Source organism: Muntiacus reevesi, chromosome 6, assembly GCF_963930625.1.
Source record: "Muntiacus reevesi chromosome 6, mMunRee1.1, whole genome shotgun sequence".
Classification (NCBI taxonomy): domain Eukaryota; kingdom Metazoa; phylum Chordata; class Mammalia; order Artiodactyla; family Cervidae; genus Muntiacus; species Muntiacus reevesi.
The window spans coordinates 22,536,998-22,561,254 of record NC_089254.1 but is presented as its reverse complement, the minus strand read 5'-3'; the positions used below and the strand labels follow the sequence as shown (position 1 = coordinate 22,561,254).

The 24,257-nt window shown below is 34.3% G+C and overlaps 1 protein-coding gene across 3 annotated transcripts in view; it reads left to right on the top strand.

Annotated features, from left to right (window-relative positions):
* AGMO (alkylglycerol monooxygenase) overlaps positions 1–24,257 on the top strand; it is a 359,152-nt gene that overhangs the window by 151,405 nt on the left and 183,490 nt on the right. For all 3 annotated transcript variants that reach the window (XM_065938980.1, XM_065938981.1, XM_065938982.1), the window contains exons 5-8: positions 956–1,051; positions 21,279–21,345; positions 21,737–21,802; positions 21,893–21,972. In XM_065938980.1, the coding sequence (XP_065795052.1) occupies positions 956–1,051; positions 21,279–21,345; positions 21,737–21,802; positions 21,893–21,972 (309 nt within the window). The remainder of the gene's footprint in view (positions 1–955; positions 1,052–21,278; positions 21,346–21,736; positions 21,803–21,892; positions 21,973–24,257) is intronic.

Below are 24,257 nucleotides of genomic sequence, written 5' to 3'. Positions count from 1 at the left end.
TAAACATTGTTGAAATAATATTTGGTATAATTGAGAACAAAAGCTTTAAAATGATTCAGAAATAAAATTCCAATATTCTGAAAACATATCTTTTTAAAATATCTCATATTTTAGAAATATTAACGTTATGAATCCTAAAATGTAAGTGGAAGTCAGCTTCTTTTTCTTCCTATTTGGTTGTTTGGTTTTTCATTTAACAAAATGTTTTCTCACAACATGAATCCACTCTTGGGGATCAAAGTCAATGGGAGAACACAGCAGATTGTGCTTGTTAGTTGATTCTAACCAGTTCTGTGGTTTAAGCACAAGTTGTTTTTCCAAGGCGGAGGCATTTCCGTCTGTTAGGAAATAGGGACCTTCAAAACTTTTTCCACGATGGCACAGTATCATAGCTCTTTCCTTAATAACTTTGAAAACATCAAGAGATATTGTAAACCACAAAAAAAAGAAAAAAATAATTAAAGGGAAAACATATTCTATCCTCTTCTCATATGAAGTTACTTTCTTTCATTATAATTCCATTTTATTACTCAGAATGTCATAATGATACAGTGTTTAGGAGCTGTCAAGATATAAGGGAACATGCTCCTACATTTCCTTTACTTAAAGAAAGTCTTTCTGTATATATTAAAAAACCTCTTTACTTCTAGGAAATACACCCAGCCTTTGCAAAATTAAGGAAATAATCTACTGTGTATGCTATTTTAGCCAGACAATATTAAATGTGAAACAGAAGTCCAGTGGAATTAGCTCCAGCATGTCTGTAACTTTATCATTATGTGGAAAATTAATGTTGCAAAGTCAAACATGACAATAAAACATACAGAATAAGATGTATTTGCTAAAGAATAAGGGATATTCACTGAAGTATAGACTCAGAATGTTGAACCATTAGTAATAGTGTATGTTATGTTGACAAATCCTATGTACAATGTACAGTGTTTTAATCTTTCAGATATTCTACTCTCCCCTGGCCCTCTTCATACCACCTTCAGTATATGCTGTTCATCTTCAGTTCAATCTTCTCTACCAGTTTTGGATCCATACAGAGGTAATGTTTTTTTTTTTTTAAGTTTTCTACCTAAATAGCCTAAAGCAATGTCCTGGAAATCCACTAGCAACTGATTTATTGTGTAAGAAAAATCTTTGTCTGCCTTCTTTAAGGAGAAACATCTGTTCATTTTTATTCCTTTTTACTGAATATATATTGCAAAGTTTATAAGAACCAATGAGGCCAGTTGGTCTCAATTAAATAAAACAATTTTTTGAACTATTAAGTACCAAAACATGTTAATACTGTATTTAATACAATATCTTCCTGTATTACACTTTATTAAACATTGTTCACCAAAGATGTTGAAATTCATTTCAACTTAGAGATATAAATTTATCTCTCTCTATATATATAAGTATATATTTGTGAATACTTTGTTTATATATTTAACATATTAGTATAATAATTTATATTTGTATTATACCTTATTGGTATATAATCAATGTTTAATTATATAAGATATATAATATACATTTATATATATATGTATTTATCAGTTGGTAGACACTGCTTGAAAACTCCTTGTGAAGCTTAATGTTAAAGAAGTTATCAAAATATGTTTTGATTGGAAATCTTGCTCTAATTTTAGAGTTTAGGTTTTACTTAAAGAGCATTCAGTACATTAAGTTTTTTTTCCTGCAGAAAAAGTGGACAAGTATAATTTCTTGGGTCCTCTGTGATATTTCAAATTGTCAGACTTGAATGTTTGCAGATAGATCATTAAATAGCTGATTGTTTTATGAACTATCATACTGATCTGGTTGTTAAATACCCAAAATCACAGACCCAGAAAAATTCTTACTTATACACATGAGAACCCTTTCAAGCATTTGGTATTTATCGGAAGCCTTTTGAAGTCCTAGAGGAAGCATGTTGACAGGTGTTGCAACTGGTTGAACAATACCACAAATCACAGCTGCAGTAGATGCCAAAACTTGATACAACAAAGTGCATTATTTCATTAATCTGCAGTATTTCATGCTACTGATTTACTTGGAATAAAGAGACTGCTACCATAACTTTGGACATATGTGGCATTATTTGAAGATCTGTCATGAAATAGTATTGCATTTTATGGTGGTTGACATACATCAAACAGTCAATACTGCAACCATCTGAAAGAGTGGTTGAGGCCAATTCTGACTCCAGAGGTCAAAGACCAAATTTGTTTAAATCAGTGGAGGGAAACTTTCCGATGATTTACACAGAAGGGTTAAAGGAGAATTACATTTTTATAGCAGCTCTGCTCCAGGTCATGCCATCTGTTGGGTGTAGTGTTAGTCTGGATACAAAACAATGGTGCCTAAGCAACTTCCACCTTTTCCTATAGCCATCCGAAAAGTCCATGAGCCAGGGCTTGAGTTCCATCCTAGGAAGAAAGTGGAGAGTGGAGGAAAGTCAGTAGTCACACATTTAGGCTCAGAAGTTTCATGTGGCTTCACTTCTAACTTGAAAGCAGTGCATCAGAGCCTCTTACTTGGGTTGTACTTTGTACTTTTCCAAGTACTGTATCATGTACAGTCACTTCAGTTGAGCTGCACAGAAGTAAGAACCTACCTTCTGAAATTAAATTTCCTGGAATTTTAAATTATACATTAGCTGTGAGTGCATTTCTAAGATTTTTTGCAGCTGTGTACTTACTTACATTGATTATTATAGACATCATACTATAGTTTTTACTAATAACAAGACCACTCAGGAAGTAGAGCCAAGAGATTCATAGCAGTGGCTGGTTCTAGAGAGTGATATAGAGAATTGATGCAGAGAACTGTATCACGTGATACAGAAAACTGGAGGGGGAAGACAACCTTTTTAAAAGAAAAAAAATGATCATGCTTTTGCCCTACTTTTTAAAGATGAATACATATTAGATTAAGAAAAAAAGCTGAAAACAATGGGCTTTAGCCTAGATAAATACCCACTTCATGAATTTAAAGTATATTAACCCCTTTAGGCCACTTTGGCACTGTTTAACTTCAGACATAATCCGTGGGGCTCCATTCACAGAAGCAGTACATGAGCTATAGATATGGCCATGTTGACCAAAGAGCTCTGTCCGTACCTGGATGGAGGGTTGATTCCTTACAGTTATTTTACTTCTGCTGACAACCATAAAATCACTTCTTAAACAGAGGGGAATGTGGCCTTAAGGAAGGATTGATTTTCTAGAAGTGAAGAGAAGTTTATTCCTTTTAATCAGATAGGATAAGAGGAAGGAAAAAAACAAACTAACATGTTTTTGAAAAAGTGTAAATGAGAGATAAAGTAGGTCATATAGAGTTTATAATGAGTTTAAAGAGTTTATAATGAAATTTTTTGCTTAGTTTTGAGTTATTTCAGTGAAAACAATAACATCTATCTCCTTCCTTTTTTGGTGAAAAGTTACAAAACATTTTTCTTCAAAGTATACACTGCTGCTTAATTTTTATGACTACGTTTTTGTTTATTGTTCATTCATCTAGTGTCTGCAATATATAGTTTTACACTTTTTTTGTGAGTTTTCTACATGTAATTAGAAAAAACAATACTTAATACATGTTTTAAACTTAGTAACTGTAGAATATTGGAATTATTTTTTAAGATATTAGACTTCCTATTGGCTCAAATAGTAAAGAATCTGCTTGTAATACGGGAGATCCGGGTTTGATCCCTAGGTTGGAAATATCCCCTGGAGAAGGAAATGGCAACCCAAGCAACTCCGGTATTCTTGCTTGGAGAATTCCAAGGACAAAGGAGCCTGGTGGGCTACAGTCCATGGGGTCACAAAAAGTCAGACCCTCAGCGACTAAGTCTCAGATGATAAGTGTTAACTGATTTAGACAATACAGTAATAGTAGTAACTTTATGGTACATTTGATTTCACTTAAATATGGGTTAGCATATTGTTCATATACATACCAGGTGAGGTTGAGCAAAGAAATAGAAAAAATAATTATTTGATATTGAAGATTTGAACCATATGATTTGATGATTTTATAGTGCTGAACTGAAGATTCTGTATGGAACATTATTTTCAGTTATAAATATGAGTGATCTCTTTATGTACTAATATGGATGGATCTCCAAATACACCAAGTTACACAACAGAGACTAGTATATACTATTAATTATATGCTAAAAAGCAACTCTTTTTGTATGCTAAAAAACAACTCTGTTTTACATGTTCACATGTATCTAAAATGCCTCTAGAAATATACTTGGGTATCGACTGTTTTCCCAGGAGAAGGATATTTGGGATGGCTGGGAGATAGGATAAAAATGAAATGTTAACCTTAGTTCTTCCCATTCTAATGTGGATAAAGAGTTATCATTTTGTGATAATACTTCCCTAGTAATTAATGATCTTTAGCAGTATTATATGTATTTATTGGACACTGATACATTAAAGCAGTGTCCACTAAATACATGTATGACTGTTCAGACTCTTTTTGTTTGCCTAATTGATTTGTTGAAATTTGTTGTAGATTCTAGATATAAATCGTTAAGTATATGTATTTTAAATATATGCCTTTTTATTCCCTCAACATGCCTTTTTATTTTCTTCTTGATGACTTTTCATTAAAATAAATATTAAATTTTGAAGATTAATTTATCATTAAAACTTTAGCTATTTAGTTTAGTCATATTTTCTCTAAGAAATATTTGCTTTCATAAACTCTGAGAGAAATTATACTAGGATTACTTTCAGAAAATTTTGAGTTTGAATTTTATGTAACACTGGAATAAATTTTTGTCAATAGTATTTGGTAAGGGTCAAAATTTATTATTTCTATGCACATATCCACTTACTCCAGCATTATTTATTGTGGAAACTTTCTTTTATCCATTAGATTATCTGAGTCCTATGTTGAAAGGAAATTGACCATATATGTGGTTAGATCCAATTTTAAACTTCTTTTTCATTGGTTTATTTGTCTCCTCTTGTACGAATCCCTTACTTTATTGATTACTATATCTTCATAGGAAGAATTGTTTATACGAGTTTAAACTAATTTGTTTTAAGATTCTCTGGGATGTTTTTGGGGCTTCCCAGGTGGCCCAGTGGTAAAGAATCTGCCTGCCAATGCAGGAGACATGGTTTAATCCCTGGGTTGGGAAGACCCCCTGGAATAGGAAATGGCAACCCACTCCAGTATTCTTGCCTGGGAAATCTCATGGACAATGGATCCTGGTAGGCTACAGTCCATGGGGCTGCCAGAGCTAGACATGACTTAGCAAATAAATGACAACAACAACAACAAGGAACATTTTCTATGTATGACTTATGGTCTTTTATTTCTTTCTTTCCTGTGTTTATGTTATTTATTTTCCTTGCCTTATTGGTTAGAGTTTACAGACAGTATATTTTAAATCAAATTTTTGGGAAAGAAATCTGTATGTTATTTCCTTAAATATTATATCTATATCTCTTCTTACTGTCCTCTCTTGGGACTCCAAATGCATGTTTATTAGACTATTCGATATTGACTCATAAATTAGTAGTACTCCATAGCTTTTAACATTTCACTTTATAAAATCTATATTGTATCATTTTGATTAATTTGTCTTCAAGTTCACTTACTGTTTTATTTGCTCTCACCAATCCATTTTTTCCTAAGCCCACTCAGTGGATTTCTCACATCAGACATTATGCTTTAAGCTTTAGAATTTTTATTTCTCTGCCGAAATTGCCACCTATTACGACTATCTCTTCCTCTAATTCTTAATTGTACTAATTGCATTTAAATTCAGTTTCTGCAAATGAAATAATTTTATTCTTTTTTATGGGTGGGTAGCATTCCACTATGTACATGTACCACATCTTTATCCATTCACGTGTCCATGGACATTTGCGTTGTTTCCATGTTTTGTTTGTTGTGACTCATCACTGCAACTTTGAACTGCTTACCTTTCTCTGCTTCAGTTTCTTTATATGTAAAGTAAAAATAATAAAAATACATAGCCTTGTTGTGAGGATTATGAAAGCTAGTTTATGTTATAATCTGTTTATTAGAACAGGTGGCATAAAAAGTACTAAAATTTTTTTCAGTGTGTTTATTATTTTTATTTCTATTTTTACACTCTAGATATCTGTTTTATTATGTGTCACTTACTATTTATTCCTAGCCATCATTATGGTCATTTGTCTATATTTTAGGACATAATTTTGATATTTACTTCATTTAATATGAATTACTAATAAGAATAAATGCAGTTGGATTTTGGAGTTGAATAATTAATTAATGCACAAATTTAGGGAAAAAAATTCATTCTTAACCATAGGAGTGTGAGATCATTATTATGAATGCATTGTTCAGGTTTACTAAATAAATTTTTTTGTGTGATTTAGAAACTAATAAATATACAAAATTATTAAATTTGCCCCGTTTATTGTATCTTTTAAAATATCTTAATTTTTATATACCACAGACATTCACTGAGTGCCTGCTACATTCTTAGCCTTGTGTATACTAGCAAAACACCAAAATAGGGGTAAAGACTGGAATGATGAAGTGCAATATTCTGGAAGAAGGAAAATTATCTGAGCTTGAAAGTTCTGAAAGAAAAAAAAGTAAGACAAGTTTAGGAGGATAAACAGTTGCAGTCATCCCAGACCACTAATTTTCCACTACTGATGGCTGTTATTGCTGAGATACCACAAGGAAAATATGAGGAGATGATGTTTCTGTTTGTTTACTTACTTCATTTTGTGTATCATATACATATATAGCACTCCCTTTTTTAGCATTTTATTAAATTATTGTATAATCCAATTATTTGTTTTCAAATTAAATTTATTTTATTTTATTAAATTATAAAAATATATAAAATATTAAATTTTAAGCATCTTAACAAATACTATCTCATTAAATCTTCATAACAACTCTATGAATTAGGTAATACTATTTTCTCCAATTAAATATACTAAGTAACTTACTCTGGGTCACATAATTAGTAAATGTCAAAGTTCAGCTTTTTACCAAGTAGTCAGGATGCAGATTCCTTGTTCTCATTCAACACACTATACAGCTTCTCTATAGATGGTTCATTTCTCATCTTAATGTAATAAAATAGCCACCTTGTATTAAGCATCCAGTATGTGCCAAACAAAAATTTTTCATTTAATTCCCATAAAATAATTTGAGTCACCAAAGGCATATTAAACTTTTACAGTTTGTAAAGAATGGATATTTGTTCAGTTAGGGAGCTTTATTTTAAGAGGACATGGAGAAGTACATGCAGCAGGAAACCATACCAGAAATTTAACAGATAATTTTAGAAAACTGGAATTTTTATATTCACCAGCTCTGAGCAAACAGCATCACTTTAAAGCTAATAATATTGAGACTGCATGATTTATATAAGGTTATGTAGCTGGCTCATTGGAAAAGACCCTGATGCTGGGAGGGATTGGGGGCAGGAGGAGAAGGGGACAACAGAGGATGAGATGGCTGGATGGCATCACCGACTCGATGGACATGTGTTTGAGTAAACTCCAGGAGTTGGTGATGGACAGGGAAGCCTGGTGTGCTGTGATTCATGGGGTCACAAAGAGTCGGACGCGACTGAGCAACTGAACTGAACTGAACTGAACTGAGCTGGCTCAGAACTAATGTTATGCCAGTACTCACATATCACACTTCCTCTTCAAACAAAATTTGCATTCGATTATGTCTCAGCCTACCATGGCTGATAACAACAGAATTCATAAAGAACCAGTATGGTACAGTGAAAAGATCAAGGCTATTGATTACTTAGGGGCTTCCCTGGTGCCTCAGTGGTAAAGAATCTGCCTGCAATGCAGGAGACACAGGTTCAATCCCTGGGTTAGGCAGATCCCCCAGAGTAGGGAACAGCAACCTACTACAGTATTGCCTGGAGAATCCCCTTGGACAGGGGAGCCTGGCGGGCTATAGTCTATGGAGTTAGAGTCAGACATAACCTAGCAACTGAACAACAGCAATTGGTTAAGACAGAACTCAGTTGTAATCTTGCCTGTAACAAACTGCTGTGTGACCTTCATACATATCTACTTGTCCCTCCTGAAATTTAATCTATTCTCAGAGGCTACATCTGCTGGAAGTTTTCTGGTGATGTTCTGTTGCTTGCATGTGACTTGCATGCCAAGTCGCTTCAGTTGTGTCTGAGTCTTTGCAAACCCATAGACTGTAGCCTGCCAGGCTTCTCTGTCCATGGGCTTCTCCAGGCAAGAATACTGGAGGGGGTTGCCATGCCCTCCTCTGATGAATCTTCCTGACCCAGGGATCAAACCATGTCTCCTGCATTCACAAGTGGGTTCTTGATCAGTAGTGCCACCTGGGAAGCCCCACCGCTTGCTGAGTAAAGCCTAAATTTCTTGCATTTCATGTTTCTCATGCACTGCTACACCTATGTAGCCCATGCCATGTGTCAGTCACTATGCTAAGTATTTCACAAGATGTATTTATTTTATTATGCAATGTTTTTATTAATGCAACCCTATTGTCTCTATTCAGAATGAGGAAATTGAGCTATATCCAGATGAAGAAACTAGTATTGTTGCAGCTGTTAGTAGCTGATGTGTGATTCAAATCCTGGCAAACAATTATCTGTTTTTTCCTCCTTTGAAATCTTGTATCATTGAGTTCACATCTCTCAGTGATGTTCCAGTTTGTCTGGTGTATCTCCAGTATATATCTTTGTTTCTGACATGGTTGTTACTAGCACACCCTTTCACTCTCTTGAAGTGTTCATGGTATACTTGCTGGGTTTTTCTCCTAACCAGCTCTTTTATCTCTCTTTTCCTTTTCATTTTTATCTGCCTCACCTTAGTTTTTTCCCTTATCATCTGTTACATAGATGGTTACAACAAAATTGTTTTTTTTTTCCTTTATTCATACAGATTCCTTTCTCTCCTATATACTTGAATATTTAGAACCCAAATAATATCAGGACACAGCCAACATTAACAACAGACATTTACATGATAAATGGCTCTCGACTGCCTCCAAGATAGAATCAAACACCTTAAATACATCTACAGGTTTCAGCAACCATGGAATATGACCCTACTTACCTCTCCAATCCCGTCCCATTAGTCAGCCGAATCAGCTGAATAGGCGGCTTTGTGCTCCCTAACCTCATCGAACACACTTTTCCCCTCTGTACTTGCACAGGCTCTCTCTCTGCCGTTTTCCAAACATTCTCCTTCTGAAATGTCTCTTTTTCACCTCTTAATGTTAAGTGCACTTTTCTTGACAGTACCCCTGTGTTGTGTTTTTTTTTTAAAATCTATTTCCATATTGACAGTTAATAATTAAGAGCATGGGCTCTGTTGGGTGGCATAAATGAGATGACTTATCAGTTCCTGCACATAGGAAGCATTCAATTAATAATGGTGATTTAATTCTTATACCACTGTATTGTATTTATTGCTTAGTTCTCTTTCTCTAATTATTGTTTGAGTTCTTTGATGGCAGCAAGTGTCCCTAATCTCTTGTGTGAACATCTGTTTACATGTATATGTTCATATATTATATAAATATATACATATAAAACTGAATAAAAATAAGTAACACTACTTAAATAAACAGCTAGTTGTAACACTGATAATAATTATTAGTGTTAGATATTAGTAAATATATGGTGTGTACATATTTGTATTTATAGGTATAATATACTTATTCCATATCTCCCCTAATAGAAATGTGAATTTTTGAGGGTAGTGATTCCTTGTCTTTTGGAATTTTAAGGAATTTGGGAGAAGAAGTAGGTTATATTTCAAAATATATGCTTTTGAAAAATGTTTACTTTAACAAAAATCATGCTATTTTTCTATCTAATGCTTATTCCAATAGTACCTTATATAATAAACCTTTTGTTTTTGAAATAAGTTGAGACATTTCTCAGCACTTGTGTTCTCCTTACTCCCTTACTCTGTTTAACTTCTTGCTGAACTTCTGGCTCCAAATCTTTTTTCTTCTCTCAGTATTCTTTCTTCTCAGAATTTAATTTACTTCACCACTTTTAGGTTCTCTGTAAGTAATTGCATACTTAGTCTAGAGCTCTAGTACAAACTTCCTTATGGGTTTCTGATCAATGTTTCTAATGTTTGATATAACTTATTGATAGGAATATTTAACACCACTCTGAGTCAACAGGTCTAAAACACGTTTCATTGCAGCTCCTCCCACCTTGGATCATCTGTGCTTCTTTGCTTCCATTGCTCCTTGAAGACAATGTCAAGATGAAATCTTGGTGTTACCTTTGACTCCTTGATCTCTCTTGTAGCCAATCTTTAAGTTCTATGCATGTCCTCTTTAGAAAGAATCTTTTGTTCTGTTCTAGTTACCTTTTAAGATAACTCACCCCCATCCTGCTTATTCATGTATGTATTAATAGTGTTTTTCCACATGTATTGAATATATAAATCTCTTTGAAGTTCATATATTTAAAAACATTTCTTAATTATATATTCTAGGGCCAAAGAGTGATTCCAATTTTCTGACCTGATTTGGTCCCTTATTATTAACATTTTAAGAATCACAGCCTCCTTCCAGAAACTTTTGGATTCTGGTGAATCTTTCCCAAAGGAAAAACTTGGTGAAATTTTAAGGATTTTATTGAATTTCCTGAAGATTGTCATTAGACTATTTAAAAATTCATAGATCATCATTTTTAAAATGTCTGTTTAGGGCTGGAATTGGAGGCTTTCAGACACAAGAAATGAGATAGGACTCTATAACCAGAATTGAAGAGGAAGACATTTCAGGTGAAAGGAAGTAATAAAACTTAATGGCTAAGAATATAGGTTTTATCATCAAAGAGAAGTCTATCCTTTGTTAGAGGTTTAAACAACTTCTTCACTAATATGTTCCCAGAATCTAAAAGTACCTACTTAATAGTAGTCCTATATCCTTTATTGAAGGGTGGGTATAGATATTTAGTAAAGTTATTTAAAATCTCTGACCTTGTTTCCAAATCTGTTAAGTGAAAGTAGACTTATCTATCCTATAGGAATGTTATTAGGATTAATGAAATAGCATGTGTTAAGTGCATAGTCTGGAAAATAATATGTTTTCAATGAACGGTAATTATGAAAGAGTGAAAAAATACTAAACTATTGGAATTGGTGAGACAGAGAAAGAACTAATAGAAGCTAGTATAACTGTTGTGCATCACCCACATGCATCAGAATTATTTGTGCTTATTTAAGATGTGGAATCATGGTCCCCTTCTAAGAACTCCAGAGTCCAAATCTTTGGAGAGTCAGTGTAGGAAAACTTCATTTTGAACAAGACCTTTAGATATTAGATTGAACATTGATGTGATGAGGTTTGAGCATAAGGACTGTAGGAACTGACAGTAAACTTCTTGAAGACGAGGACAATATTTTATTCCTCTTTGTTTTCCCATTGTGTCATGAAGGCATGTAACACTTAGGGCCAGGTACTAGATTGGTAATTACTGATATTTGTCGATTAATGATTGTCAAAGTGGCACTGAAATTGGGAATATGTCATAGCAGTCACAATGTACTGAGTCTTAGAATGAGTGAAACATTTACCTAACCTCTCAGTTTATCAGTTGTTTTCTTTTAACATAGGGTTACTACTACTAATAATAATAATTACATGGTTTCTTTTCTCACTGAGTGCCCAAATTGTAGGAATAAAATGATGTTACACGAGAATGAAGTTTTATATAGTTGTGCTTACGAATATTTTTCATTTTCCCCATGTCAATTTAATTGAAGTTGTTAAAAAAAAAAGGTCACTTGGAACCCACTTCCCTTTGAAGGAACACTTTCAGCAGCTCCTTACATTCAGTTTTTTTTTTTTTACGGAAAAGTTAAAAGTCATAATCAAAATGTAAACTGATATGAATTAAAATAGAATGCTAACTTGTCCATCTCTTGTCTTCTTGTTTGAGAAATAATACAATCATAAGCGATAAGAATCAGCCTTTAAGCTAATTTGTTATAAATATGGCCCTTTAAAACCATTGTTTATTGTATAAACATAGCCTAGTCTAATTCTTCTTAAAACTAAGCTTTTAACTCTTTAACCCTACAGTATGGATTCATCAAAAAATTTACTCCCTATGAAGCTCTTTATGATCCCAACAGTCCTAATTCCTCCAGATTGTTTTATTTCCAAACTATAAATATTTTTTTTTCACTCCTTAGTGTGGAAATTCGGCTACCTCCATATTACATGCTTACTGAAGTAGAAAACTGCCTAATCAGATAGGAAAACATTTGGCTGTGAATAAATCAGCATTTGTCGAGGATTTCAAAGTGTGAAGTTAGGCAGACAAGCATAGATCCTAAGAGCTCTGCTTTCTCTTGCTTCCCTGTAGAGAAATCAGAGGCTAATATGACCTCCACTGCCATCTGTCTAAATACTTGAATGTGTTGTCTTGAATTAACACAACAGATCTACTGGAGGGTGTAATTAAGATTTTATTTTTACATTTCACCACCAGGTGCTCTACAATATAAATTTATCCATTAATATTCAGATTGATTAAGTTTTCCTAAGGAAAACAACGAGTGTTTAAAGATCAACTAATTCAGAACAAGAAGTAAAATTATTTTAATATGTTGGCTTGTAGTGTTTATGTGTTTTATCCTTTTTACTATGAGGAGTTGCTATAGATTTTCTTGAGAGTGGATAACATATTACTATATATATATATTTATGCAATAATAAAATCTAACATTGTCACTTATACTTTTTCTAAATCAATAGTTAATTTACCTGCTACTAAATTTTATTAATTTCTTTTTTTTGGTGACCTTTTAAAAGATCTTAACATGGTACTTTCTATAAAATACGTACTCAGTAAATGTCTATTGAATAAATGAAACCCACATGGGTTATTTTAATTTCCATATAATCAGATGAAGTTCATGAACAAGGGAGAATTCTCACTACAGTGTTTTCTGGCAACAAGCAATGGGACTCTTTGCAAAGCTGAACTAAGGGAAACTAAATAAAAGCATAAATCTTTACTAAAGGTGATTTTCAGCTTGAGACCTGGAAAAGGAACTCAATCTACTGCTTATTAAATAATATTTGTGCCAATTATTCATTCAAATTGATTACAAGCTCAAATGTAATATCTGTATTGGGCATTGCAATTGAAGACAAACAAAAAGACTGATTTTTTCTCATCCTTCCCCCCAAAGCTCAAAATTTTATGAGAAAGATAGCTTTTTGGAAAAATTTTATTTCTGAAATAACTGTACATTTCCATTGAAGAAATGGACTGTAAATAAGCTTCCTATGGGAAGTACCTGTAATATGCTTCCTGTGGGAAGTACTTTGTTTCTTTTTGCTTCTGAAACCTAGCAAACTTCATAGAAATGCAGTAAAAGTTTACAGAATGAATGGAATTGCCGACAAGAGACTTCTTGCTCTGATTATTTGTAAGTAGCTTTTAATAATAGACTTCAATAGTAATCTATAAATGCAGATTTTAATCTTCTGAAACAGATTATTTCCAACACTAATACAAAACACTTATCAGTAGCTTGGTAACTAAAATTGTTGATTGACATTTGACTTTGGATTTAATGTTTAGTGCATATAATAAATATCCTTAATAGGAATAAATCTATGTATATGCATTAATAATTTTACCCTTTGCATTTGTATACTGTAAGTGGGACTAATATACTGGAATATATTATTGGAATGTCATAGAAATATTTATAAACAATTGCTTTTCAGAAAGATATGGGTAAGCCTATAGTTAATTGTAAAGATCTTTCCAAATAAGAGATTCACCACATTCTTTTATACATAAACACCCATGGGTAGCTGAAAGAAAAAAGGATAAAGTGAAAAATAGAGAGGGGAAGAAAGGAAGAAAGAATGAAAGATAATTGGATGGAAAAAAGGCAAATAATCATAGTTTAACTATTCGTCTCCTTAATTTAATTTGGATTTGCACTGAATCTTGCCACTAATTAACCTGAAAAGTTTTGACATTTTTAGACTGCACTTCATGTGTGTATTTCTCAGTTAAGTAAACATAACATGACACTAATTTTTATATCAGATGATAAATGTATTAGAAGCTAGCTTAGTTTTTCCCTTAAATACTGATGCAGTAAAACCCAGAGGCCTGCAGTGGTATGGTTCCCTCTGGAACATCAATCATGTATGATGCTGTAAGGAGAAGTCTTGACGAGTTAGACTCAATGTCGTCACTCTAATCTACGCTCATCTGAATGCAGGTATTTTTCTACTGTGGAGATTTTGTTTCACTTCACCCTCAACCCAGTTGCTCCTTAGCATTTATCATATTGTTAACACATTCATTTTTATAATGAGAATTCTGTAAAGCACATGCTTTTTAGGACACATTTTCCCTATTATAATTTTTTCCTCTCAGGCAGGAAGCATGGATATTTGTAAGCATCTCTTATTTGGAAAGAGCTTTACAAATAACTATAAACTCATGCCTTCTTCCTAAAAAGTAAGTTGTTAAAACTATATCTATTACCTTTTAATAATATGTTTCAGCATTTTAGTGCCAGTTTGCAGATAGAAAAACTGCAGGGTAATTATGTAATATGATATTCTCATATTCTAAAATTGGAAAAAAAATAGATTTAAGAGTTTTAAAAATTAGATTTAGAAAGTTCTCTTCCCTAACCTCAAAAGTCAGAGTGAGCTGAGAGGAGGAAGTTTTCTAAGCAATATGGACAAATGAAATACTTTTCTCTTGAATTAATTACTTTTGTTGAAAGGAAGTCTTGTCATCCATATTGAGCAGCCATTAATTATTTCTGTATGTTTAATTATAAAAATCTAACCAAGATTTCAGAATCAGAAGAATCAGTGAAATTAAGAAATGTATAAAATGAACTTATTTTTATAAGAAATAATTTCAGACAAGATACTAATTTCGAACATTTATTTTAATGCTTTTAGACTTCAAGTCTAAGTGAGTTTTCTATTTCAACTGGAGATACGTTTTTCATGTAATGTACAGTAATGAGAGAGACTTCTGAGAAGTATATCATGGAAAGAATTAATTGCAGCCAGTTCATAGTAGGCAGTTAAATATTTAATTTACCACACGTACTAGTTTGCTTAGCTTATCAATTTCCAAAGCAAAATTATTTCAGGTCAGTAACCCACATACTTTGGAAATTTCATCACCCTTTTAGGCCTCTAAGTTATTCAGCTTACTCAGAGTGCAACTGGAGGATGGATGGGACAGCATAGGAGGTATTATGAGAATTCTCAAAAAATTTCAAAGCACTTGATGACAAGGAAACTGTATTTTCTGTTTCTGATTCTTTTCATTAAAACTGAAGTCCAAACAAACCTGTTCTAAGAGAGTATAAAGATAATTCAAGAAAGTCACCTGCCAATGGTTACCATGATCCAACCATCCTATCTGTGATTTTGTATTTCTTTTTGTTGTTGTTTTTAGCCCCTTTATTTTAGTTGTTTATCTTAATTTTTGACCTCGCTAGGATGAACATTATGTTTGGACTCACTTCCCTGGCTTTAATCTCTGAGGACACTTTAGACTCATTTTTTGCCTCCACCTTTGGGAGTGATTACCAGGCTTATTCCTTAATGTACCTCTACCCCTCTGACCTCCCAATTAGAAGGTGGAAATTATGTAGAGCTTCTGTTCTGAACTACACAAGGCTGGAGCTCAGCAAGACACTCCCATGATTTAGAGGTTCTCAGCCTTAAACTACTGACATTTTGGACCAGATAACTTTTATTTTGGGGGACTGTGCTTTCTGGGATGTTTAGCAGCACTAAAACCCATTGCGTGTGTGTGTGTGTGTGTGTGTGTGTGTGTGTGTGTGTGTGTGTGTGTGTGTGTGCACGTGCTCAGTCATATCTGACTCTTTGGGACCCCATGGACTGTAGCCTACCAGGCTCCTCTGTCCATGGGATTCTCCAGGCAAGAATCCTGGAGTGTGTTACCATTTCCTCCTCCGTGGGATCTTCCCAAACAAGGGATTGAACCTGGGTCTCTCATGTCTCCTGCATTTGCAGATGGGTTCTTTACCACTGCACCCCTTGCAGAGCCCATAAAGTGCACTAATTATTAGATCCAATACTACTTTCCCCAGTTGAGACAGCCAATAACCATCCCCTTTTAAGAAGAATCATCCCCACCTAAAAGAAGCAGTGCGGAGGCAGATTTATCTCCCCAGCACATCCTGCTGAGCAATCACGATGTGCAAGGCACCACTGTTATGTCCTGTGAAAAACTTCGAGAAGGGAGAGTTCCAGTTTCTGTCTTCACGGAACTTCTGGAATATATAGGAAATGAATACAAATAACTAGAACATAGGACAACCGGACATAAAAAGTAGTGATCTCTTGAAGTGTATTCAGAAAGAGGAAAACGAAGTTCCTTTTGTAAAAATCAAAAAGAATGCTTGGAAAATTTAGGTAGGTCTTGGAGGTAAAGATTTTCCTGCTGGCTCAGACAGTAAAGAATCTACCTACAATGCAGGAGACCCGGATTCAATCCCTGGGTCTACAGAGACCCCTGGGTCCATGGCGTCTCACAGAGTCGGACATGACTGAGTGACTAGCACATTGGAGGCAGAACAGAAATGCAGTGGATCAGAATGGAACATGAAGGTGTTGAGGAAGAATTGTGAACAGCTTTGACCTCCAGATGTTTGGACTTTAGTTCATTATGAACATACTTTCACTTGAGTTTGTTTTATTTTTGATGAAGGGAAATGACATGATGAAACTCATGGCTCCTGTTCTCATACATTTTGACCCTTCTTTTCTACATCCACCATAAATTGTGGGGAGAAAAATAAGGAGTTTGTGACCAGCTCAACAAATCCAGCCCAGAGTACTTCTGCTGGGTAAATGTTAATCAATAGAATGGATGGATCTTATACTTACAAAATCATTACTTTAATTATTTATTCATTTTTAATAGTTTATTATTAAACAAGTAAAACAGCTTAAGAAATAATCTTTTTGGAAAACAATGATTTCAAGAAATAGACAGAAAAATATTAAAGTTACTCTCTTTGAAGATTGGATGGGAAATTAGCACCCAAGTTTTAATAATATAGAAACTAAAAGCACAATATAAATAAGAAAGGCAAAGGATATAATCTAAAGCTGTCAGTTTATGACATTGATTCTTAACCTCTGGGGACTAAAGGATCCCTTTGAGTATCCTATGAAAGTGATAGTTTCCCCAAGAAAAATACCAATAGTCACATACTCATAAAATCTGCTAAGATACTTCAGGGTGTTCTTGGCCTTCTGAAGCCCATAAATGGCCTTTCTAGGCATCCATGGCCTTCGGGTTATAAAAAACCCTGACAGAAAACTACAGCTTCAAAACACAAACCATTGTTTCAGAGATCTAAGAAACTCTAGAAGTGTCTAAAATAACCATAAGCACAATTTAGAAACTGAAATTCCTGGGGTCTTTATAAATACCTGGATTTCATTTTGAAATGTAGTCAGAAAGCATTTAGTTAGCATTTCCCATTAAAGTTTTAAAAATGTAGATTACTTTTATTTGATGGAAAAAGTGCTATATCTTTTAAAAGCAACATGAGAGAGCAATAGAAGGATTAGAGTTGAAATTGAGAAGACTTTAGGGCTTCTTCCAAGACATTTAAACTTGGACTAGTAATTTAGCTTCCCTGAGCTTCAGTTTTATGCTTTATTATAATACAGTCTTGTACTATCTTATTTTTAAGTCCTCTATATGTTCTAAAATTTCATAATTTAAATTAACTCCTCTAAATCTAAAAAGGCAAGATAAATAAATAGCTTCTAAAAAAATGAGAATAGCTCCAATTATTTTCACAGTAACATATTTTCAGGAAGTGATTCAAAGCTGGACATAGTTGAATTGCTAAACGACTGAATTTGCAAAAGTGGGAGATAATTAAGTTGTTACACTCAGTCCAAATTAATTATTAATGACTTCTCCATGACTTTGAATCAGGAGGGTTTTTTTCAGGAGAGGTTCTGACTGGGCTGTCTGAATGATGAATCATCTCCCACACCGAGGTGGTCTTCCCCAGCTCCAAGGTACTCATAGGAACTACCAGGAAATTTGACTGTGGTTGCCTGTGTTGTACTTGGCATTTTACTTTAAAAAGAATAAATAAATCTCACTTTCGGTATTGATATCACCATGCGTTAGCCCGCAGAAGCAAAGGATTTTCTTTGAGGAAAAGTGCTTGACATTAAAAAAAAACAATGCCCTCAGCCAAGGCTCCCATCATCTGAATTCACTCACCATTTGTGTGGCTTTAAATGTGGCTGCACACACACCAGGACCAGGGATCAGAAATGCATCTGGGTAGCAGAAGCCGGTTAGCGTGGCCTCCTCCACCCCCTTTTGTTGTCTGTTTTTGTAACATATGTTAGCCACCAAAGAGACAAACAAGGATAAATGCTTTTCTCCTTTCCCATCTGGTTCTCTGCCAGAGATACAGGGCCTGTGCAAAGTATCAGATTTCAATGTCCTGACTGCTGAGAAATCCCACTTTTTTGTTCTCTATCCATCACCATTCTTCTTCTCAGCAAATATTTTTCTATCAAGTACAAAGCAATGGAGTCCAATAAAATCCAGGGTTGTTTCCACTAACTCCCCTCCCAATTCCTGGTGATTAATAATGCATTTGTAGGATAATATTTTTGCACCTTATTTCATAGAACTGTGGTCTGATATAAGGGCTATATATCCACAATATTTTGAACTCCTGAAACTAAAAATTACAGAGTTTTTCATATAGAAATGAGTTCTGGTCTATGAATCAACCAAAAAGTCTGTTGTTTGGACCTCATAATATATTTCTTATGGAAATAACTTTGAAAATGACACTAAAACTATAGATTAGAAAAGAGAGACAAGAAGAGAGAGAGGAGCCTAAATCAACATATACTACATAACATTACACATCCTTTGCATTGCAAACATTTGTATCCTTTGCATGTCTGTTCCATAATGGAAACCAAGAAGCCCTTAGAAGCTGGTCAGCAGGGTACAGGGCAAGAACTGTTTCTTTCAGGTGTGTAAACAGTGAGTCTCATGAGGAGATGCTGGTTGCACCTGCCACATGGAGAGTTGCGGCATCCTTATGAGGCAATGCTGCTGTTTCTTCTACATTAGGAACCTTCAGAACCCCAACAAGCTGAGGACTGCGTAGCTACTGCAGCTCTCCATGTTTGCAATTGTAAATTGGATGTTTCAATGTCAGAGGTTGCCAAAATGTGATTAAATTCTGCTACATAAAGAGTTATAATCTAGATGTTTGTTTGGAACTGTAGGGATCTATTAATATTTTCAACTGGCTAAATGAGCATGACTGTATAATACCAGAGTAGTAATTTCTTTTATTAAAATTTTTCAAGCATTCAGAAAACTAGAGAGAATAATACAGTGAATGTTCATAGCTCTATCACTTCAATTTAAAAATCGTTATGATATCTTATAATAACCTGTAGTGGAAAAGAATCTGAAAAAGAATAGATATGTCTACCTGAATCACTTTTCTGTTCATCTGAAACTAACACAACATTGTGAATCAACTGTATTTCAGTAAAAACATAATGATTTTGATTGATTTTCATTAGTTATTTTTTACTTTTAATTGCCAAATATAATGCAGCAAAACCTAGATTTCATGTCATGTGTACTTCAGTTATACAACTAATAAAACAACTACATTTTCTTATGCAATGACAATGACATTATAACTCCTAATAAAAGTATTTTTATTATGTTATACCATATTTATAATCAATTTTCTCTCATTGCCTATAATATATCTTTTATATTTAGTTTGTTACCTAAACAGGATCCCCCACAATACGTTTGGGTGTTATGTATCTTAAATATCTTTGTGTTTGGATCAGTCCCATTCCCTATTTTTTTCATGTACCATTGACTTGTTGCCAAATTTATGCCAGTGTCATGATCGTCAGTGATGTTTTTTCCCCTTAGGCAGTATTTAACAGGTTGCTTTATTCCTTATATTAACATATCCTTTAAATGGATTTTAACTTTGGAGGTGAGTGACCTCTTAAAATATCATTAAAATGTACTAATTTTGTAATATGTAGATTCTAACAGATCATTTAGATTATGATTAAAGGAAAATAAAAGATTGCTATCTCCCATCATTGATGGAAGAAAGAATAATGTGATCAAGATTAAAAGAGTTCCCACATTGTTTAATATTAATCATATATCATAACAAATGTCTTATATATGGCCTGCTCTTTTTAATGCTAATTGTCTGGTTTCTACATTTCTTGAAGATTCTGGCACAAGGGATTCTTACTGAGAAATGTTGGGAGAGAACATTAGAGAATTCTAGACCAAATTTTAAAGGGTCTCTTTACATATTTGACTTTGAAATATGCCTCAAAAATGGACTGCAAAATGGGGCATTTACAGTCAGAGAACATTTGGGCATCTACTTGAATAAGCAAGGACCACCCTAATACTACTGCAATAGTAAATTGCTACATGACTAATTATTGGGTGACTCCAACTCCAGAAAATAAATGTAATACTTGGTTTTCTTTTCCCTAGTTATGCTCTGTTATTATAAATCAACAAAGAATAGTTGATAGGTGAATAACATAAAATGACACAAGACCTGAAAGAAGTATGCCTTGGCAACAGTGGCATCCAAACACAGTAACATTTGTAACCCTCAGAGCACTGTTATGTAGTTACAAAAGTGAAAGTGTTAGCCCTCAGTCATGTCCCACTCTTTGTGACCCCACGGACTGTAGCCTGCTAGGCTCCTCTGCACATGGAATTCTCCAGCCAAGAATATCAGGGTGGGTTGCCATTTCCTTCTCCTGAAGATCTTCCCAACCCAGGGATCAAACCTGGCTCTCCTGCATTGCAGACAGATTCTTTATTGTCTAAGCCACCAGGGAAGTCAGATACCATTATTATTCCCATTTTAAAGGTAAGGAAACTGAGTTACAAAAACTTTAAGTAATTTCCCCAGTACCACATAATAATAAACCCAAGGATTCAGGAACTAAACTGAGGCAATCAAGCTCTTAACCTCACTACTATGCTATATTGTCTCTTAGATATATGATGAGCTTATTGCTGTCTTTATATAAACACCAGAAGATAGAGAAATTTTTTCTGACTCTGAAAATTGCAACATTTTATAACCATGTGGAATTTTAATGTCAGTAATTAAATATTACATATAATTTAATAATAACTATGTTCCTCTTCTTTTATAAAGGTCATCGATAACCTTGGTCCTTTGGAACTGATTCTTAATACTCCTAGCCATCATAGGGTTCATCACGGTGAGGAAATTTGATCTTTTCTTCTTCATTTCTTAAAAAAATGATATTATTTTGTATCATTTCACCACAATTACCCAACCTAGTCACCACACATTTTACAAACAGGCATTTGCTACTTCTTTTATAGCTGGACAAACCTTGTCTTCAAAGCAAGGATTGGAGGGAAAAAAACAAAAAAACAAACAACCAAAAAACCTTTCCATGTCTGGCTTTTAGATTTTCCTTTTTCCTTAGATCTCTTCAGATGTAGTGGGAAAGAGTTCACCAGATGATGGAGTACACACTTCATAAAATCTATTGTTGTCAGTGAAAAGATATTTTTAGGAATATCATTGTTTCAAAAGTATAACTTCCTTTTTTTAAAAAAAAACCTTAATATTTTGTCTCACAGGCAGAAACCGTTATTGCATAGACAAAAATTTTGCTGGAACTCTTATTATATGGGATAGAATTTTTGGTAAGTAAAAAGTATAAGCATTTAAAAAATTAAATTAACTCCTTAATTCACAGAAAGTCAAAGATCATATCATTATTGTTTATCTTCCAGGGACATTTGAAGCAGAAAATGAAAAAGTTGTATATGGTCTAACACATCCCATTAATACATTTGAACCTTTCAAGGTGCAGGTAATGGTATTGATTTTATTCTTTCTGAATTGATTATATCTTTTTATAAATTTTATATTTGAAAGAAAATTTAGTTACTGAAAGGTAAAAGTACATTAATTACATTGACCTGAAAAAAAATTTACTTTAGCTGTAAAAGAATTTGAAAATAATTCTGGCACTCCAATACTTGAATCAAATTGGGCCAAATAAATTTGAAAACAGTTCATTGAAACAATTTTTAAAGATGTCTATTACCTAGAATTAAAAGATATATTTCTTTAGCAACATACCTCTCAGAATAGACCTGAAATATATTCGTGTATTCAGAAGGAGTGGTAGTAAAATGTATAATTAAGGCTGATCCCAGAGTAAGAAAAATATTTGCTTCAAGGCTATATGACTCTGGTTAGAAATTCAAGGTGAGGCCTTTGCCCTCTTCTTCTTGGACTGAGGTGTCAGGAGCTATTATGGGTGGGTTAGGTCTGCACATTACCTCACCTGTTAAGACTCTTTGCCCTGGACCAGTTTTCTGTCAGACATGTGGTATTGGTTGTTCGCTGGTCTCAATGGTTGGCACTAGAGAGATGAGGAATGTCTGTGAACCTCGGATCCGTCAGCTGCAGACCACCGCAAACACTCCCCAGGGTCAGGACTAGTAAATGAGAAAAAGATAAGAATACTTGAAAAACTGAAGAGGTCAGTCAATGACAGCTCTGTCCAGGGGACTGGATATACAGCATTCAGAAAGGGAGAAAGTGCAGGTTCATGTTGGACCTGCTTTACAAACCTACTTCCTCAAAGTTTTTAAAGAAAGTTAAAGTATGAAAATTGACATTTATTGGGCTTTGACTATATGCAGGGCATTGCTAACTGCACAAATGTTTAACCATTGTTAAAACTTAGTAAGGTTTATCTTCTATTCAGATCAGTTCAGTCGCTCAGTTGTGTCTGACTCTTTGCGACCCCATGGACTGCAGCATGCCAGACCTCTCTGTCCATCACCAACTCCCGGAGTTTACACAGACTCATGTCCATTGAGTTGGTGATGCCACCCAACCATCTCATCTTCTGTCATCCCCTTCTCCTCCCACCTTCAATCTTTCCCAGCATTGGGGTCTTTTCCAATGAGTCAGTTCTTCACATCAGGAAGCCCAAGTATTAGAGTTTCAGCTTCAGCATCAGTCCTTCCAATGAATATTCAGGACTGATTTCTTTTAGGGTGGACTGGTTGTACCTCCTTGCAGTCCAAGGGACTCTCAAGGGTCTTCTCCAACACCACAATTCAAAAGCATCAATTATTCGGCGCTCAGCTTTCTTTATAGTCCAACACACATCCATACATGATTACTGGAAAAACCATAGCCTTGACTAGATGGACCTTTGTTGGCAATGCCTCTACTTTTTAATATGCTCTCTAAGTTGGTCATAACCTTCCTTCCAAGGAGTAAGCATCTTTTAATTTCATGGCAGCAGTCAACATCTGCAGTGATTTTGGAGCACCCCCAAAATAAAATAATAAAATCTGTCACTGTTTCTATGTTTCCCCATCTATTTGCCATGAAGTGATGGGACCAGATGCCATGATCTAAGTTTTCTGAATGTTGAGCTTTAAGCCAACTTTTTCACTCTCCTCCTTCACTTTCATCAAGAGGCTCTTTAATTCTTCTTCACTTTCTGCCATAAGGGTGGTGTCATCTGCATATCTGAGGTTATTGATAATTTTCCCAGCAATCTTGATTCCAACTTGTGCTTCATCCAGCCCAGCGTTTCTCATGATGTATTCTGCATATAAGTTAAATAAGCAGGGTGACAATATACAACCATGACATACTCCTTTTCCTATTTGGAACCAGTCTGTTCCATGTCCAGTTCTAACTGTTCCTTCCTGACCTGCATACGGATTTCTCAAGAGGCAGGTCAGCTGGTCTGGTATTCCCATCTCTTTCCTATCTTCTGCTATCTTTCATATCTTCTGTTAGCCTCAGTTTTTGTTTTTGTTTTTGTTTTTTTTTTGGTGGATAAAACTGAGATTCCCAGGATTCAAATAATTCCTCCAGCTATTCACAGTTTGTCAGATTCAAGCCTAAAAGTAGAGTGGACTGAAGTCCCAGTCCCAAACTTGATCAGCTGAATTTTATGCAAAAGGCTGTCATAAATTGTTTTCACCTTTCAAAAAAAAGGCATTTTTATGTCACCATTCAGAAGAGAAAAGTTGATTATTTCTCTTCTTTCTTCTCAACTAATGGTAATTTTTTCCTCTCTCACTTTCTCACTCTTAGGTGTTACTAAGAATGTGATAGATT